Source organism: Nicotiana attenuata, unplaced genomic scaffold (assembly GCF_001879085.1).
Source record: "Nicotiana attenuata strain UT unplaced genomic scaffold, NIATTr2, whole genome shotgun sequence".
Lineage (NCBI taxonomy): Eukaryota > Viridiplantae > Streptophyta > Magnoliopsida > Solanales > Solanaceae > Nicotiana > Nicotiana attenuata.
This window is the reverse complement of record NW_017670338.1, coordinates 536311-556708: the sequence shown is the minus strand read 5'-3', so window position 1 is coordinate 556708 and position 20398 is coordinate 536311. Positions and strand designations below refer to the sequence as shown.

The 20398-nt window shown below is 38.5% G+C and overlaps 1 protein-coding gene across 1 annotated transcript; it reads right to left on the bottom strand.

The window, feature by feature from the left end:
* Window positions 1-2760: 2760 nt before the first annotated feature.
* On the bottom strand, window positions 2761-6875 carry LOC109238073 (subtilisin-like protease SBT4.14). The gene is made up of 11 exons (XM_019404506.1): window positions 6510-6875; window positions 6329-6423; window positions 6126-6223; window positions 5907-6050; window positions 5709-5814; window positions 4755-5268; window positions 4548-4645; window positions 4250-4474; window positions 4048-4156; window positions 3758-3971; window positions 2761-3539 (listed from the first exon to the last, which is right to left on the bottom strand). Exons 1-11 carry the CDS (start codon window positions 6606-6608, stop codon window positions 2995-2997), a joined length of 2247 nt encoding a protein of 748 aa, XP_019260051.1. The 5' UTR covers window positions 6609-6875; the 3' UTR covers window positions 2761-2994.
* Between the last annotated feature and the right edge of the window lie 13523 nt (window positions 6876-20398).

Here is a 20398-nt window from a genome sequence, read left to right as displayed (position 1 = left end):
TGTTTGTCTAGATTATCATTCATCTATCTCATAAACGTCTCATTTTATTAACACTCCACTAATTTGAATGACTTTTTCTTTATGTAAAACGTTAGCTACCTATCCCTTCGGGGATGACCCAGTTGGTTTGGAGGGGGTTATCTACGATGACCTGGGATTGATCCACCCTCAATGCCTTCTGGGCCTGAGCATGTCGTACAGGGCTTGCCAGCGCGGTTTACATCCCATGTGTGATTTGCAGGTTATTACACAGTGGGGGTTTTACCCAGTGTGCACAGAGTGCTCACCCGAAGAGCAGAGGCTGTAGTGGCTGCGGATTTTCCTGAGGTTAAGAAAAAACGTTAGCTACCTTGAAACAAATTCAATTCTATAAAATGACTATAATATATTTAAGATCAGATGTAGTAATATTTTTTAACATGGGTTAATCTTTTGTCTTTATGATTTGATGCCAGAAAACATTCGGTGACGGCCCTCATAAATGTGGCAATCTAATTGCTGTTTCGTAACTGTATGTGTTTGACTTAGAGGTGTGGCTTCTTTTTTCTTTGTTTTTCCTTGTGTTTGTAACCAACCAAAATGTGAGAATAATCATGGGGGTGGCAAAAACATTTAATGTTGCTCGGCAGGTTTTAGGTTTTGGTCAGCTCCAATACCTTGCATTCTTACTTGTACCAATTATCAGGCTGAAAATCTGTATAATCATAGTTGACCTTTGTTGCTTAAATTGTATTTTATTACTTTTGTGTTGAATGGTACTTTCAAGATTTCAATTATTTGGACAGCAAGCAACAAACCGTGTTGCCTCTTTGGTTTTGCTAAAAAATTATTGTGATGCTTTAATTGTAATTCATGCATGCTTGAAAATATTGTTTCGACAAATATATATATGATTCGATCGCGTATATAAATTTCAAGATCTACTTGATATTTTATATACGCACTTTCGCGCTGATAAACGGATTTGTGCAATACCAACCGCGATTAACGTCAATATTATTATTTTATTATTAATTTTTGGAAGAGGAGATAGGAAAGGAAATTACAAGGTAGAAAAACAAACTCTCACCAAGTGAAAATTTAGATAACCAATCAACTGAGCTACTAATTAAGATATATTCCCAACAATTAACCTTAATATAAAGTTGTAGTTACTCTATATAAATGATTGAATGGATGTTTAGTGAAACTTTCTACCATGAGTTTTATGTGAAGAGAGTCACAAAAGCAAATTATAAGTTTAGAACTCTCTCTCTCTCGCACACACTAACAATCATATACTTAAAGTTTTCAAGGACTCTTAGTGTAGAGATCTTGTGAACACGTTAGGACTGCTGTTCTTAGATAATTAGAGGTTTTAGCCTCCTAACACTTACTAGCTGTGATTAGGAGATATATACCATAAAACAAAGATAGAAATTAGTTGCTTATAACCATGTTGATTATTCTAATTAATGCCTTATGCTAATAAATAAACTCCCATGGCTTGGTATGATTGGCCTTTGGCGCCGAAAAAAGCTAGAAGGATAAAGTACAAAATTAACGCATGCTTGTTCGGTTACTCTATAGTTGGAAAATTTGAGTGCTGCCAAAATAAAGAAGGCTCTTGATTTTTGGACCATAATTTTGTTTGTGCCCCTAAACCTAACCCCTTCTTTTGTTTTCATCATTTGCATGCTATCTTTGGCACTTTTCTTGCACTACACGGGTGGTAAAGCATGACACCATTTCGGCCTTTTCTCGGGACCAAAATTATAGCTCATGATATATATGGAACATATACCGTGAATGATTAATTAACTTATATACACTAGTGTAACAATTTTTTACATTATGATAAGCGTGATTTTACTTGTCGTAACTTGTAATAGATGCATATTTTATATATCTTGTAATTATTTATCATATATCGTTACTTGTAAGTATATATGTTTTAGGTGATCTGAGAGTGTATGGATGTATATGAGCTATACTCTACTGTGATATAGCTATAGATAATACCTAACACTAGACACAATAGTGGGTTTGGTTAGTGCTGCGCATATGGCGACAATCATTGGAATCTTCTGTTCTGTCCACTTAGCGATATGCCATTTCTTTTATGCTGAAAAGAAGCCACACAAAGCTTTGTTGCACTCAAAGATGTGCTGAACAAAGAAAAGTATAGAATTGGAAGTGTTCAAGAAATCACTATTGGTTGTGGTGGCCTATCATTTCTCTGTCTGACTCGTGTTGGCTGTGCAGTTGCTTTTTCATCCTTTTTTTTAGTCTGTCAATTTATTTTGGTGGAGACTGTTGGGAAGAGGGGTATGTGAAAAGTTGAGTATAAGGGCGTAATTGATTTAATTAGTTGGATAATCAATAAACTAATTCTCAATATGTCCGTGAAGTCGACTATATATATAAATCTTTATATCATTCAACATGTATAAGTACACATTGGATTTCTATAATTAGACTAGCTTTTCAAGTCTAGCATCGGCTATACATTCGCGTAGAAAATGATTTTATAGAGATTTGTTGGATGGCTTTTATATGTAAACAAGGGTTGATAAATCATTCATTTGGTTATTTTTGGGATGATAATGACCTATTTAAGTCATTGGTTCAAATTTGATAGTAAAATAATTACGCGCAATCATTCTAGATAATGCTTGCAACTGTCGTATCTACGGCAGGAAATGATCAATGAACTTCGTATTGTCAATTATCTCCTCTATGGAAATGGCACATCAATCCAAGAATTTTCTGACACAAGTATTCAACTAATTCGGACTTGTTTGCAAAAATGAAAACAAAAGTAATTATGTGAAATGAATATACATGTAGATTTTTATTCACAGATGTTGCATCTACTGCTCTTCAAAATCATTCTTGTGCACTTACCCTGCCCCCACCTTTTCAGAAATTAATTCATCAATCATCTCTGTTTCTTGATTTATTTTTTTTTGCATTCTTCTGTATCATTTTCCTTGCAAACTATAGCATTACAACTTAATCAAAAACCTTTGGATCATATATGACAATAGGACTTCTTACAAGATGGCGAGAGCTCTTCCAAATGAGTGAACCTGACAATATTACAGCATTTGACATTGGTTTTGCCTTCACAACAACCTTGAAACTTCTTGTCTGCATTGCACGCGTGAATGAGAGAGTCGTTGGTTTTACTGTGATATCAACTCCCTTAGGAGCTCTGATAGTGGCATTATAAACAGATATAGCTTGTCCAACATTGGTAACTTTCCTCCTGAAAATGCCAATGGTTGGTTCTTGATTACTCTTTAGGCCAAGCTGCATTGTGGGATAGTTGATAGCATCTTCCCCGTTTGCAGGAATCAACATGGAGCAATTTACCCGTTGTCGAAGTAAACTGGATACTGATGATGAATTGTAACCTTCATGGCATAAGAATTGGATATATGACATATCATCCATATCATAAATTAATCCAGGGCTTCTTGCTTTCGTCGGATTAACTTGTCCAGCACCATACGCGAACTCTGCTTCCCTGTCCACCTTTGAGCTCATAGGTCTTGCTTCAAGTTTTTAAGGAAAAAGATAAAATTTCAAAAATTACAGTCTGAATCCAACTTGCTTGGAATCGAAGTGAATTTGTTGTTGTTGTCGTTGTTGTACAGATTTAGATTATGTAGTGCTCACGTGGACTAATATATTTGCTACAAAATCTATTTGCTCTAGGGGTATTGAGTTTCTAGACCAAATGAAAGTGGAAAACAAGATTTTGTTGATTTACCAGTAGTCATGAGGGCAGACTTAATAGCAGAAGGAGACCAATATGGATGGTATGACTTTACATAAGCAGCTGCGCCGCCAACATGAGGGCATGCCATGGAAGTGCCAGACATGAGGGTGAATTCTGAATATTGAGTGTCGCCTTTCAAACCAGTGAGTGATTTCAGGGGGGTGTAAGAAGCCAGAATGTCAATTCCCGGTGCTGCAATATCAGGCTGTACGATGCTTGCATCAGAAAGCTATTTTGGAAATTAACACTAACAATGAACTCTGATTTCCATCTAAATTTACCTTCAGAAGGCATTTTGTTCCCGGATTTGGACCTCTTGATGAAAATGATGCAATGAATGGAGCTTTGATCTTAACTTCCTGTGATTTATATATTACTGCTGAAGGTAATCTGCAATTTTCAAAACCATCACACAGCTAAGTGGAGTATAAAAATCAGTAATTTCTGTTCTGAAATGGACTAAACAGGTTATAACATTTTTACCTCTCTGAATGCATATAGTTATTAATGCTTTTCCCTATGCTGGAATTAACTATTGTTGCAGGAGCCATGAAAATTGGGGCGGAATCAAGAAACTGATCGCTTTCAATGATAGTGCCGATCCCTCCAAGTTCTTTTATAACAGAATCAGCACCCCAAGTACCCAACTGGCAATAAACAAGCTTTCCCTTTACCTTTCTCGGGTCCATTGATCCTTCACCACAGTACCTGTGACAGTGTCATATTATATGCAAGGCTAGTATTACAAGAAAAAAATGTCTAGTAACAACCTAATTAGTACCTTGAACTGTCTCGAGTGTCAGAGCTCTTGGCCATATCCACTCCCGCCGTAAGAGGATACAACTTTTTCTTTGGATCAAACGTGCTAACTCCAATCCCCTGCATAATGCTGCTATGAGTAAATGCTTCAACAAAAAGGTGATCAAATAGAATAGCATTTGCTCTTTCGCGTATTTGAGCTTTTGTTGCATCAATAAGAAAGACTTACTGAGACTATTCTCCCATTTCCCAACTCCACCTTACTCCTGAACTCCCTATCAATGCCACTAGCTGCTACAGTTAGCATCCATGGTGCATGGTTCGCGACAGTGTTGAGGTTAGGTCCATCATTTCCAGCAGAAGCCACAGTAAGAATCCCTTTTTTCATGGCATGAAATGACCCAACGGCTATCACATCAGTTGTATAACTACCACTGAGACCACCAATTGAGATGGATATTAAGTCCACACCATCACTAATTGCAGCTTCAAATGCAGCTAGAATGTCAATATCTGCACAACCTGAGGTCGCCCAACAGACTTTGTACATAGCCACTCTAGCAGAAGGAACCGCTCCACGTGCAGTCCCTCGGGCAAGACCAAACAAGCTAGCATCAGGCACCAGACTTCCCGCTAGGGTGGATGATGTATGCGTTCCATGGCCGTGCACATCAATTGGTGACAATATGTCATTTGGATCAGGAACTTTGTCCAGCTTGAAGTATCTTGCCCCTATAAGTTTGCTTGATAATCACAAATAAAGGCATGCATAATAATTAGAAATGAGAATAAGTCAATGGCAGAAGCGTATGTTTTGAACCCTAGTAAAAACAAACAATAACAGTTTAATATGTTCGATATTATTGGAGGAACAAATGCGGGGACTAGTGTATCATGTGGACAGCACACAATATGGCTCCTTATTTTCAAACATTAAGTTATTAACTTTAAAATGCTGACATACTTTTGTGCAAACTTTACTAATTATTATTCTATTTGAGCTGCTGCTGGTTGGTTGTGTACATGACTCAGAACTACCTACTCCTTATTTATGTTCATTGATTTGTCTTTTCGTGACATTAATTTCACTTAATTACGCTTGTGGATAAATAATAGACTCCAATATGGATGTCATGTCACTGATGTACAATACAAAAGTACTAATGACAAGGGAATAATTTACTTGTTGCATCCAGAAAAATTTGCAAAATGGCCACAACTTCCTTTCCATTTTGCTGGAGGAGGACCAAGACCATCATCCTTGAAGCTTTTTGATTGAGGAGTTATCCCTGTCAAAGTATTTTCATGAAAATTGATTTTCAGCCTTCTGTTTTGTTGGCAAAATGAAGAACCTGAGTAGTATATCTGAATGATACTTAACCTGTATCGAAAACACCCACGATAATGTTGCTCTCCCTTTTCAATCTTCTTTTTGCAGTTGCAGGCAAACCAATAAATTCCCATGATCTTGTAGTATGTAGCTTCCTGTATCTATTTAGTATGACAGAAACCACTTCATCCATGCCTGGAGAGAAGAACTCAATTATTAGTATCAAACAAATGCCAAAGACTAAAGTTATAGCAGAGGAATCCTACTTACTGGATAACTTGTGAACTTCTTGTTGAGATAGCTTTGCTGCAAATGCATTGAAGATTTTTGTATAGCTATAAACATGAGATTCTGTTGCATCCCCATCACTGTTATGTATTACAATTTACAACAGAAAGAAGTCAAGAAAATTCCTTACTGAAACTGCATTACTCTTGGATCACATGAGAGAATGATCAGAAGATTTAACTAACCTTCCCTTTAAAGATGATAGGACATTAATATGTCTCTGAAATAGTGATTCTTCGTTCCCCGGTTGATCTTTCAAGAAAACAATGTAAAGGTCATCCTGCAATGGAAATGATCACCAATACAATGCAGCTCAGCACAACCAAAAACATGATTATGAAAATACATAGTAGTATAGAAAGTTACTTCTTTTCTATCTACTTCAGCAGCTTCAATGCCAGTCAAGATCAAGATTAGAAGAAGATGATAAGACAGAAACCAACAGAAGTGATTGTTCCTCAACATTGTCTTTGTGTCAACAATGTTGGAAGATTAGGTGACATGCAAAAGTAGAAAGAAACTCCAGGATCATACAAAGAATTAGGTACAATGGTACTAGCAATTAATGAGAAGAAAGATGATCTGATGGATACTTTAACTTAACTTCATGTTGAGGATTTTGATTGGTTGTCTTAGAAGAAAGATGGATAAAGACTGGTAGATTATTATGTGCAACTTTTTGTGAAAGAAAGGTAATATTTTGTTCTTACTTTTTTATTTCCTTTTTTTCTTTCTAGTTACTGATTCTATTTGTTAGTTACTTTGTAAAAGGACTGAGTAGAGCTGAGTGCAGTTAGAGATATATTATGCCTAACATCTGCATGCCACAATATGAGCACCTCTATAATCATAGTTGAATATAGAGCGGATTCTACGGGTTTAATTAAACCATTATTTTTAACTCAAAAATTCAATTTAAAATTACTGGCTCTAAATCTTGAATTTGCCTATATATATATATATATGTTCAATGATTAATGGAAGCAACTGCAATGGTAGTAAATTAAACACACCTATAGAATAAATCAACTGGTCAGAGTAGTTTGAATAGCACTAAGTTATCACATTGTTCTTTTTTTCTTTTTTGGGTTGTGGGGTGGAGGGGAGGGGGTAGGTTGGCTTTTCAGAAGGTTAGTAGATATTTTTAATTAATTGAATATTTGAAATCATGAAGCAATTCTATAGAAGAATATTATGTATGAGAGAGAATATATTGTATTGCATGGAAAGATGTGGCTGATACCCAAAAAGCCATTACATCAGGAGGCCCCTTGCTTGGATTTAAATGCAAGTCTTTTACTTTGTTTCCATTAGTAGCAAAGTTAAAAAATTAAAGTTTAAATATTTTCATTTAACTTCTAAATTTCTTTGTGGTAATATCTCGTTAGGAAACCGACAAGGGTTGTGATGGAGTGATAAGTACTCCTTCATCTTTAATTAGAAGTCACGGGTTCGAGCACTAGGTATAGAGTCGCCTTTGTTAGGGAACACTTTACCCCTAATGTAGGACTTCCCGCTGCGAATCCGAATTTAGTCTTAAAGGGTGTTCAACTGACCACCCTTCTTCGAAAAATTACACTGTATTTATAAGTAAAATATTAGGTTTTAGAGTTATATAACATATATGAAACACTCTTTCTCAGTGAATTTTTTTCACTTCTTTCAAGTTTGAACACCCTTGACGAAATTTCTAGCTTCGCCACTGGTCTGGCCCCAATGAGGGCGCCGGACACCGAGTAAAAAAAAAAAAAAAAAAAAAAAAAAAAAAAAGAGGGAAATCCCATTAGGCCATTATCCAAGGGCCGCGTCTTTGACAGTTGCATTTACATATAAAAAAATGTTTGAGTAACCAGTTATATGATCAACATTATGCAGTTAAACATATTCAATTCAAAGTCATAAATGTTTAATATCTATCACGCGTGAATTTTATTTTCAAAAGATTGATTAATCCTCATCTGACCAGTTCAAAGTTTTTTCATGTCCAAAAAATAGCCTTTAGAATTACGGTTTTGTAACAAAAAGTTCGGAAGAATTTTTGGCTTTTGCATTCAAGAAAAGGACTACTCACTACTTCCCTTAACTTTACACCCTTTCTTAACTTTCCTTGAAGCAATATTACTCACTATCTCCTAATCAAATCGTTAGCTGACAAGTAATTTTGAAAAGACAAATATATTGATATTAATATCTAGGTCTCAATCTCAAATTGGTTGTGGTCAATTTATATGTGAATAATATTACTATCATAAGCTGTCCGACTAGAAGTTTAACTTTGCCTATATAAGTTTTTCAAAGCATATTCCAGTCCCACCAGCACAAACCTCACAAATGTGTTTCCTCCTTTTAGCTATCATATGATATCGTGGCAAAATATTCAAGACGCATTTTCTCACAGAGTGCTTAAGCTTATTTTGTGTCACGGGTTTAAAACCCGTCACTACCCAGCATCTCTCTTGTGTTAGAGTGACTCTGATACTATTTGTAACAGTCCAACCCACTAGTGATATTGTCCGCTCTGGGCCTGGACCCTCACGGGTTTAAAATGCGTCACTAGGGTCTAAGGTTTGTTAACTTATATATCCAGCATCTCTCTTGTATTTTGTCGATGTGGGACTCTGTCTAAAGTGTGGGGTGTTACATTTTCAATCCCCAGAGTCCACATAAAATCCCAAATGATATAGGAAAAGAGAGGCAATTAGATTGAGCATTATTGACTCTTTTGTTGTTATCTATTAGCAGTGCCTCTATGAGATTGTTAACCTCGTATCACTTTGATTTTGTATAATATCAAAGTAGTCTATTAATCATATTAATTGTTAAAATCAGAATGGAAGAAATGGTATTTAACATTATCTGTATGAATCTTTATTGCTCTCTTTATTATAGAGGTGGGTGAGTCATCATTAACCTTATATTTAAGATTCAAACTGGACGGAACCCATTTGAATTAGCAATCCAAGAATCTTTCGAGTCCGGAACTTAAATAGTGCCTTTTTGGGCACAAAAAAACCTTTTTACTGTTAAAAAAAAAAAGTTACATAACTACATAATTCGCAGTATAATACTGCGAATTACTTTAATGGAAAGTTAGCCGTTAAAGTGATTCGCAGTATTATAATGCGAATTATTAAAAAAATAATTTTTTTTTGATAAAACTCCGTACTATACTACGATAAACACAATTCGCAGTGGTGAATCCCCCATTTTTAAACTCCATCACTNTAATTAATTAAAATTGCCTAATACAAGCCAAGTGATAGTTTTGAATTAAACATGCCATTGGGTTCAAGGATAAACCCATAGTACAAGAATCGCAACTTTAATCTACAACCAAAACGGGACAGACGTAGGCTTTGGCCTAGGCCCAAACAAGAAGGGAGCCAGCACTGGCCTGAGCTGTGCGCCAAGTCCCTTAAGGCCCAAACTCGGAGACTAGGCTATTGATAGCCCAGTCGTTTAAACCAAATAACACTTAATCTTAATCAAAGACAAAGATATGTTGGGTTTATTTCAAGTTATTCTAAACGTGTTCAATAATTGGTGATAACACTTTCAATTGGATTTACTTGCTATCTAAATTGAATTATCCAACTCACTGACCAGACTTAACAGCTTTGAACATTTTTGTTTACTGATTTTTACTCAAGCGCTAATATTAACTTGAAAACAGAGGAAAACACATTTCGAGTTCACATAATAATAAGTTGCAAACACTTACTCATGAGAAGTTGTTAAGCTATGAACTAATACTAACAATTATGTTGAGACTCCAAGTTAAAACGCCTAATTTGACTTCTGAATCAAACTATTGAAGCACGTTTAGTAAGCCCAGGCTATCATGAAGAGAAACTTACGCACTGATATTTGCAAATTATTCTACACTAAGGCTATTATTCTAGGATGAACAAACTCAAATCTAACCCCAGCGATCTAGTACAGTTCAGAGTTCATCTTATTACAAATCGAGTCTAAACTATATCAAACAAACACATATTAGCTAACAATATCTAACAATTGATATACAGTATTCATGAGTGCCAATCACGAAACAGGGAAGGTGAGCCATGCTTTATTTCATTTCCAATTTTGATAGCTACATTGAAACACTGTGAGACGTGTACCTGGAAATTGCAATACAATGAGAAAGGAGTAGATCAGCAGTAGCAATTGACAGTCACAACCAATTCCAATCCAGAAGCAATTCTCAAATGAAAATCACCAGATGATAGGACACCAAATTAAACTGGAAGTTGACCCAAATGACTTGAATAACACCACACTGACTCGAAAATGCATCAATAAACCAACACTTAACCAAAATCAGCTTATACGAACCCAAACTCACTCGAAATCAACCCAAGCACCACCAGAATGTATCAGCAAGCAGACTATAGACTAAATGACGCAATTCAGAAGCTAAAGTTCAAAATTAACTAGAAATTTTCAATGGAACAGTATTTCTGATTTTTTTTGTTTTTTTCTAGAGGTTTTCTATTGTTTTTGGGTTTTTAAATGTTGAACTTCAAAATCAGATCTAAAAACTAGAGAGCACCTTTTGGGGGGAATTTTTGGAGCTGAAAACTTCTGAGTGAAGGCCATGGCATGCCTTTTTATAGGCACAAATGAGGGCTCTATCAGATTTCAGACTTTACAAATTAGTCCCTCTTTTAAATTTCAGTTTTACCCAAATAGTCCCTTAGTTATTGACTTGTGTCTCAAGTCACAATACTATGACTTTGAAATATCAATTACAACCCCTTCTAGGTGCTTCTAGTGGCTTCTAAATTCAGTTACTATCAGATTCCTCAAGTGAATTACCCTTATTGTCCCTGTATTACCCATGAAATTACTAAGCTGATACTAAACAAACCCCCAACCCTTCAACTCAGTGAATAACCATAGTTAATCACTCAATGGGACTGAAATTCAACTAAGACTAAACAGATTCTACAAATTAACTAATTAACCCAGGTAATTAAACAGGAGAATAGAACTCAAGACTTATCAATTCAAACTACACTAATTCGACTGAACATGTCAAGTGACTCAAACGAAATTAAACTAAGTCGTAAACATGCATTCCCTAATCAAAACAAACACAGGGTCGAACTGACAGTCAATCAAAATGGAGATCACAAAACAGAATTAAACCAGATAAAGGATTAAAACGAAACAAAACATTTGACATGGGAACACTAATCATGTGAGGAGAACTAAACTATACAATTAACATGGGTAGAATTAGACAAAACAATTATCCGATTTCAGAACCAGTAATTACAAACCTAATCTAAAACCTAGCACACTAATTATAAACTAACCTAATCTTAACAGCACAGAAATCAAACACAAAAAAAGAAGAGAACTCATCTGTATAACTGCTAAATTCGCATAGTTCTTCAGATTCAAAATTCGACTATCTCCGGTGAGATTTGAATGCTAATGATGACGAATTTCTCATGAGGGAAGTGAGGAGGTCACGTGGTGTCAATTTGGTGGGGTTTGGAGAACTTAGGGTTTTGGCCGAAAACTTCAAATTAATATTCGAGAAGTTCCGTTTAGATTCGAGGGACGGGGTTTGGGGGGTTTGAGAGAGGAGAACAAGACGTTTCTATGGTGTTAATTTGGACGGGATTGGGTCACCTAGGGTTTTGGCCGGAATCCTTTGATCCAAGATTTGACGAGTTTGGGTGGGATTCGAGGGAAGCGGCTTAGGGATTTGGAAAGAGGAGAACGAGGCGATTCTAGGGTGTTATTTTGGACGGGAACGGAGACCGGCCACTGCCGTGAGGCGATTTTCGGCGGCGACGTAAGGCGGAGAAGGGCGACGGAGGAACAGGGTACGATGAAGACGAGTTTGGTCTCTAGGTTTACTGAATAATTTGGACATTTTTATTTAATAAACGAGATGGAACCTGGGTCGTTAGATTGATGAGATGGATGGTCTAGATTCCTTGACGCCAAAACGGCGTCGTTTTGATAACCTGGGGACTGGACCGGGTGGGGACGTTTGGGCCGGACTGGGGGGTGTGAATTGGTCCGGTTTTGAGGCATTTTGGGTTGAAACATACCTGGCCCAAACTTGGGTAATTTATGAAAGCAAATTGTTTTTGTTTAATTTTCTCTTCTTCTTCTTTTATTTTATTTTATGTTTTTTTTCTTTGTTTTATGATTTTTCTAATTTTTGTTAAATGCAAAATTAAAAATAAAGACCCAAATTGACTCTAAACTTATACTACTTAATTTCCAAATACACTAATTCCTAATTTAAATGCAAGCTAAGACAAATTCAGAAAATTAATAGTTAAAAATGCAAAATGAATTATTTTTGTTATTTTCTTCTCTTTAAAGTAACTTAGTTGCTAATTAATCCTAAAAATGTGAAATTAACCCTTAAATGCAAATGCCAAGTATTTTTGTATTTTTTACTAATTAAAATGCACAAACAAAAGGCAAACAATTACCACAAAATATCACAAAATCCACAAAATTGTAAAATAATGAAAGAAATCATTTTGTTTGAATTTCTGGGAGTAATTCATATAGGGCAAAAATCACGTACTCACAGCTGCCCCTCTTTGCTCGGGAACACGAAGAGTTTCCGTGCAAAGATAAGTGAGCGAACTCGAGCGATTTTTGCCCGTTCGAATACTCCGTGTGAAGCATTTTTAAAAGATTTGACCGCACCCTGCTTCTGAGGTTGCCTACATATCCTGGGCTAAAAAGGAATAAGGTCAGTGTAGTTCGGGAAGGTTTGGTAGCTGGGACTACCATGAGCTGTGATTTCACTACTGTTGCTGCTGCTACTGCTTGCTGACCTCCTTATTACACCAAAAGGAAAATCAAAGCTAAGCTAGCTATGCCTATCAACTATGAGTTACAAAAGATCCTATCTATATCTTCAAACTTTCTCTTGTGTTTCTTGTCGCCTTGTTGACTCGTATTCTTCTGGTGAGATCCCTTTGTTGCTGCCTTGAATTGCGATCTGAGGCGTTTGCCCTTTCTCCAAGTGATGCTTGACCGCTAAAACTTGAAATGTAGTCCTCTGTTCTCCAGGTGGGCTCCTGACTGCTGAAACTCGAAATGTAGTCCTCTGTTCTCCAGGCGGGCTCCTCTATTCTCCAGGCGGGCTCCTGACTGCTGAAACTTGAAATGTATGCCTCTGTTCTCCAGGTGGGCTCCTGACTTCTGAAACTTAAAATGTATTCCTATGTTCTCCAGGCGGGCTCCTGACTTCAACAAAATAGACAAAAACAAAGAAAATCTCTTGCCCCAGTTTGGTGACTAGGCATCATATTATCAGATATTAATGAGAATTTGAAAGCTAAAACTGGAATTGTAATACCTCTGTTCTCCAGGCGGGCTCCTGACTGCTGAAACTGGAATTGTAATACCTCTGTTCTCCAGGCGGGCTCCTGACTGCTGAAACTTGAAATGTGTGCCTCTGTTCTCCAGGCAGGCTCTTGACTGCCGAAACTTGAAATGTATGCCTCTGTTCTCCAGGCGGGCTCCTGACTTCAACAAAATAGACAAAAACAAAGAAAGTCTCTTGCCCCAGTTTGGTGACTGGGCATCATATTATAAGATATTAATGAGAATTTGAAATCTAAAACTAGAATTGTAATACCTTTGTTCTCCATGCGGGCTCCTGATTGCTGATCTTGAAACGTATTCCCTTGTTCTCCAGGTGGGCTCCTGACTGCAACAGAATAGACAAACAAAGAAAATTTCTGCCCCAGTTTGGACTAGGAAGATTTGTGAGTTGTTAGAAAAACTGTAAACCACTTATACTACTGATGCAATGATGAGAGTGAACTAAAGACTAGACTAGGATGTGCGTCTCCTACGAGTAAAACCAAAACTTTGACTAGCAAATGCGTCTGCTAAAATAAAACCGGAATGAACCTAACTAGGAAGTACGTCTCCTAAGGGTGAATTTAAATGACCAAGGCTAGGAAATGCGTCTCCTAGGGGTGAAAACTTTAGTGACTAAAATTAGGAAGTGCCTCCTATGAATGAACTCAATATTTAGGAAGTGCGTCTCCTAAAAGTGTAACTTCAATAAACCAGACTAGGAAGTGCGTCCCCTGTGGCCGAACTTAAATGACTTAAACTATGAAGTGCGTCTCCTAGGGTGAAAACTTTAGTGACATAAAATTAGGAAGTGCGTCTCCTATGAATGAACTCTCAATTTAGGAAGTGCGTCTCCTAAAAGAATAACTTGAAAGACCTTGATTAGGAAGTGTGTCTTCTGCAAGTAAAACTTTAATGATTCAGACTAGGAAGTGCGTCTCCTATGAATGAACTATCAATTTAGGAAGTGCGTCTCCTATGGGTGAAAATTCAATGACTCAAACGAGGAAGTGCGTCTCCTGTGAATGAACTATCAATTCAGGAAGTGCGTCTCCTATGGGTGAAAATTCAATGACTCAAACGGGGAAGTGCGTCTCCTATGAATGAACTATCAATTTAGGAAGTGCGTCTCCTATGGGTGAAAATCAATTTAGGAAGTACGTCTCCTAAGGGTGATATCTCAATTTAGGAAGTGCGTCTCCTACAGGTATATTCTGAAAGACCCAGACTAAGAAGTGCATCTCCTAGGGGTGAAATCTCAATTTAGGAAGTGCGTCTCCTACAGGTATATTCTGAAAGACCCCGAAGTGCATCTCCTAGGGGTGAAATCTCAATTTAGGAAGTGCGTCTCCTAAAACAAAATATAACTTGCAAACCCAGACTAGGCAGTGTTTCTCCTAGAGGTGATATGTGATCTTCTAAAGAGCCTTTGCGTAAGCAGAATTGCCGCATTACACCTGAAAATTTCCAGCTTCCAAGCTTTGATATGAACATAGCTTTCATCCCTGTTTCAGACAAAGAAAACTTGTGAGTTTAAACATGGTGGTTGGTTTGTGGACTTGACTTTGAGGGCGATTGCTCCTTCACGTGCCATGATAACTTTGATTTCACTCTGAAAGACATTGCTTGCTTATTGACTAACCAATTTCTCTGTCACCCTTATCACAGAAAATACCTCTTCTCCGTTCAGACCCAATATCCTCTATTTGTTGCATTGCTCATGAACATTTGCCAAACTTTTGTGTTTCACATGAATCCCAAAGCACGTCAGTTGCCACCCACTCAGTGTGTATACTGTTCTTTCTTGACTTAAACCGCTGGCCTTGGCCTCGAGGTCTATTGCTCCTTCACTTGCCATATTCCAACAATAACTTTGATTTCCGCTTGGACTACCTCGCTTGTCACTGGTTTACCACCCTTTTCGTCAATCTTTCACAGAAAATACCTTTGATCCGTTCACCCTAGCCCTCATTCTGTTGCATCGTCCATGAATTGATACATACCAAGCCTTCGTATTTTAAACGAATCTCAAAGCATGTTGACTGTTACCAACTCAGTGCGTTTGTTGTTCATTCCTGACTTAACGCTTTGATGTGTTCACCAGATCCCGTTTTGTTCAATTGGAAAGCTTGGTGGCAGATTTTGAAGTCATTTCTCACTTGTTTTGACCACACAGACTCAGGAAGAGGAAGTAAACAAGGGTGAAGGAACGTATTAGAGGACAATGGAAAGAGATGATTTCTAACAAGAAAACTAGAAAGTAGAAACCTATCGGATGTGGATACTAATGACCATGCCATGTACCTACAGCCTGCTCCGTTCAGTAGATCCGATTGTTCAGCTCTTTTTGTACCTTTTCACCGTGAAACTGGGCTTCAATGCTCTGCTTATCCGATTTGAATCATAATCCTTTTTCGACTTGTGGTGCCCTTAGGTTTTCACTATCAAGCCTCTCTCATTTTGGTCTGTTCTCTCATCTCACCATCGCCTTATGGTGCCCGTAAAGGTTTTCACCAATAAGACTCTCTCACTTTTGATTTCTCTCAGCTTTCGTCGCCTTGGGATACCCGTGAGGGTTCTCATCAACAAGACACTCTCATTCTTCATTTCCTTCGTTTAGACCGGAGTGTTGCCCCAGATATGATTCGCCTCTACTCGCTTGACTTGGCATCTCTCGAAAACTGATCAGAAGGTCTTCCTTTGGACCGTAATGTGGGCTTTTGGATAGGGTTAGAAAGAAAGGGTATCAAAGGCTCGAAACAATTCAACATGGGTTCAAAATTACAACTTTCGGAATCAGATTTTCCACAACAAACACAACTTCTGCCCCAGTTTCTTCCTTGGGGACTTTGGACTTTTATTTCGGCGTGACTGAACCTCACAGAGAGGCTGCCTACGTACCCTTTCGGGATCAAGTCAAACGTAGTTCAGGCCATAGAATTACTTCATTGTTGCAATCTTTCCTTTTCTTCCACTTTTCCTTTTCTTTCTTTTCATTTCTTTCCTTTTCCTTCTCTTTTCTTTTCTTGTCTTTTTCTTTTCTCTTCTTCTTTTCTTTTCTTTTCTTTTTCTTTTCTCTTGTTTTTTCTTTTCTTTTCTTTTCTTTTCTTTTCTTTTCTTTTTCTTTTCTCTTGTTTTTTCTTTTCTGCGATCTTTCCTTTTCTTTCCTTTTCCTTCTCTTTTCTTTTCTTATCTTTTTCTTTTCTCTTCTTCTTTTCTTTTCTTTTCTTTTCTTTTCTCTTGTTTTTCTTTTCTTTTCTTTTCTTTTTTTTTCTTTTCTCTTCTTTTTTCTTTTCACTGTTTTCTCTTGCTTTTCCACTTTCCTTCCCCGCTCGGGCTTACGAGTTTTATTATTGATTCCGAAAGAGGGGTATGCAAGAAAATAACCGAGGCTCAAAGGGGTAACAAAGGATAAAGTGTTTGGATAGCAGAACAAAATGCCTTCGTCATTCCAATCTCCAAAACATGCCAAGTACAAACTACACAATTAAACAAACATGAGGAAAACATACGTAACATCTTTTGATTGCACCAGAATTACTAACCATATCCACACATTTGCCTTCTACATTTGTCAATTACCCAGCACCATTGGACAACAATCTCGGTACCACGAACGGCCCCTGTAGACTTGGGGGCAAACTCGCCTTTGGTTTCAAACCGATGTGGCATGATGCATTTCAACAGTATTTCTTTATGTTCCGTCTGCCCCAGTTTCACACAATTTGGGCTTGAAGTGATCTCAAAATGCCCTTACGTATTGCCCTCGAATGTCCTTACATCTTCAACATTATTTCATTGCTTCATTACTAAACTGACTTTTAAAAACCAGGCTGAGAATTCTGCGTGCATGTCATGTCACCAGAACCACCATGAAAAGAATTGTAAAAGGAGAAGAAAATTAAACAAAAATGACTAAAAATGGCAGAAAACAGAGAATTGCATTACACAGACGGTGAAAGGGCTTAAATAACAAAACAAACTACATAAACTGGGGTCCAATCCTAAAAAAAACCTAGATAACACTGAATGACTAAAGGAACTAGACATGATGAAAGGATAGAAGGGTTTGAGTCACAAGACAATATCCGGATTACAACCCTGAAATAACCCGGACAACAGTAATGACACCAAACTAAGCCACCAAGACTCCTCTTCAGCTAGCCAAGAAATGGAGCATCTTTCCAATTACCAAGCGCGGCATCTTAGTCACTGGGTTCCACATCAATATTAACAACTTCATTATCATCAACTTCATTCAGCAAGTTCCCAAGAGGATTCGCATGCTCCCTGTCACTGTCATTGATCTCAATTACCCCTTCTTGAATCATTCTTTCTATTTCCCTTTTCAAAGAACGACAATCTTCAATGCTATGCCCTTGGACATTAGAGTGGTACATGCATCGTACAGTAGGATCAAAGCCTTTTGCATGTGGGTCTGGAGTATAGCCGAGAAGCGGCTCAATCAGGCCAGAATGCCTTAACTTTTCAAACAAGCTCGTGTAGGATTCCCCAATTGGCGTGAAACTATGTCCTTTCCTCTGTTCTCTTCCCTGCCCCTGTTTTCGAGGGTTGTTGGGTGCTCGAAAATGTTGTGAAGGCAAGGAGGCATCATGCGGCGCTAGTGCTCGCCATAGGGAGTGACCTGACGGTTGGACATATGACCGGACATTGTTCGGAGGATAATACTGAGGTGGATTATGTGGAGCTCGGGGATAGGTTTGGGGTTGGGGTCGAGGTTGGTTGTAATATGGTGATGGGCCCCTGGACCAAGCTCTTGATTCAACTACTGTAACATCTTCTTTCTTTTTCTTTCCCAATACCCCTCCAATGCCGCTCTGGATAGCCTGGGTAGTTGCCTTGACTGCTGAATAGCTTATGATTTTGTTGGATTTAAGCCCCTCCTCGACCATACTTCCCATTTTTACTACCTCGTTGAAAGATTTTCCTACTGCTGACACCAAGTGACCATAGTAGGTGGGCTCCAAAGCCTGCAAGAAGTAATCAACCATCTCGCTTTCTTTCATTGGAGGATCGACTCTTGCCGCTTGCTCTCTCCATCGGAAACCGTACTCTCTGAAGCTTTCCTCGGGCTTTTCTCAATTTTAGTCAGTGACAGACGGTCCGGGACAATTTCGAGATTATACTGAAAGTGGCATGCAAATGCCTGGGCCAAACCATCCCAAGTGTACCATCGAGCATGATCCTATCGAGTGTACCATTCCAAGGCCGCACCACTTAGACTTTGACTGAAGTATGCCATTAATAACTCGTCCCTTCCCCAGCTCCTCTCATTTTGCTACAGAATCCCCTTAGATGTGCCACCGGATCACCGTGTCCGTCATACATATCAAACTTGGGTAAATTGAATCCAGCAGGTAACTAGACATCGGGAAACAAGCACAAATCCTTGTAGGCCACACTGACTTGGCCACCCAATCCTTGCATGTTCCTGAAGGATTGCTCCAGGCTTTTTACTTTTCGAAACATCTCTTCCTGTTCCGGATTCTTAAGCGGCTTGTCAGTTTCCACCGGGAGCTCAAAGTGAGGGGTGTAAGAATATGGCTCAGGAGCTTTAAAGGTAGGCTCGGGAGGATAGTACTGACTGTCGTGAGCTTGAAACAGTGGCTCACTGGAAGATCTTTGCAATGTGGCAGGTGGAGGCGCCACAAAGACAGAGGTAATTGGTGGAGGAGGGTTTTGTTTGGGTAGTGGAGCTTGGGGAGGATAGGAGGTGGTGCCATAACTCTGTTGGTAGAAAGGGAAAGTTGGCGAGGAAATCACAGTAGGAGGCTCCTGGGACTGAGCCAAAGGTGGGATATATGCTGGATTGGCGGGATAAACTGGCGCCGGCTGACCCTTAGCCCAGGCCTGATGCATCTCGGCCATCTGCTGCCTCAACTTATACACCTCTTCCCTCATTGCTTTGACATCCACTACGTCTACCTCTTTTGACGGGTCCATGATACTGATATCTGATTCTTGGCCTGTCATGTCCAGTTTGTTTTTTGATCGGGTGTTGTAGGAATGGGTTGCCAGGATGCCAACCAACTAAACCACCTGCCTGAACTCATCATCAACAACAACTTTGTTAGTGGTTAGAGCATTAACAAATAGATAGCCGCCCTTTGGGGAATGAATGCACCTAAGCAGTTAACCATTTCTGTTATGACTTCGCTTGGTTGCATGCGTGTCACGACCCCAAACCCGGTCGTGATGGCGCCCAACAATATTGCTAGGCAAGCCAGACCACAATCGTTCCCAAATTAACCGTAAAACCTCAATCCGACGACCTAAAGAGATTATAATAGTTTTAGAATAATAATCCAATATTTATGATAGAATAATACTGAGAAAAATACGAAGTCAGATAAAACACTCCCAAAGACCTGGGGTCACGAGTCTAGAGCCTCTAAAACAATTTGAATAACATTATCTGAATGAAAATACTCAAGTCTGGAAATGTTTATATAAATAAAACTGAAATAGGAAGAGTAGTCAGGTCCTGCGAACGTCAAGCAGCTACCTCAACAACTCTGATAAGCTCTGGGAAACAAAGACTGCTCAGCTAAGCCTCCGGTGTACCTGAATCTGCACACAAGGTGCACGGAGTAGGGGTGAGTACTACCGACTCAGTGAGTAATAAGCATATAAAATGTCTGAAGATAAGAAATCCACGAAATGCCACAAAGCAAAGCTAAAACTAACAGTCCAACACCTAACTACGAACTAACAGCAAAACAACTTCAAATATATCAGTCAAGTATAATGTAAAGATGCAATGCAATGCACATGACCGCTACGGCACGTAGCCCGATCCATTTAACGTCGACGGCGCTCACTAGGGGTGTGTACAGACTCCGGAGGGGCTCCTTCAGCCCAAGCGCAATATAATCATA

Bases quoted from the DNA above. Each gene is read 5' to 3' on its own strand.
- LOC109238073 (XM_019404506.1), bottom strand. From the start codon at position 6,608: ATGTTGAGGAACAATCACTTCTGTTGGTTTCTGTCTTATCATCTTCTT. The intron at 6,424-6,509 runs GTAACTTTCTAT...TTTCCATTGCAG, and splicing joins CTGAAGTAGATAGAAAAGAA to GATGACCTTTACATTGTTTT. The intron at 4,475-4,547 runs GTACTAATTAGG...ACACTGTCACAG, and splicing joins GACACTCGAGACAGTTCAAG to GTACTGTGGTGAAGGATCAA.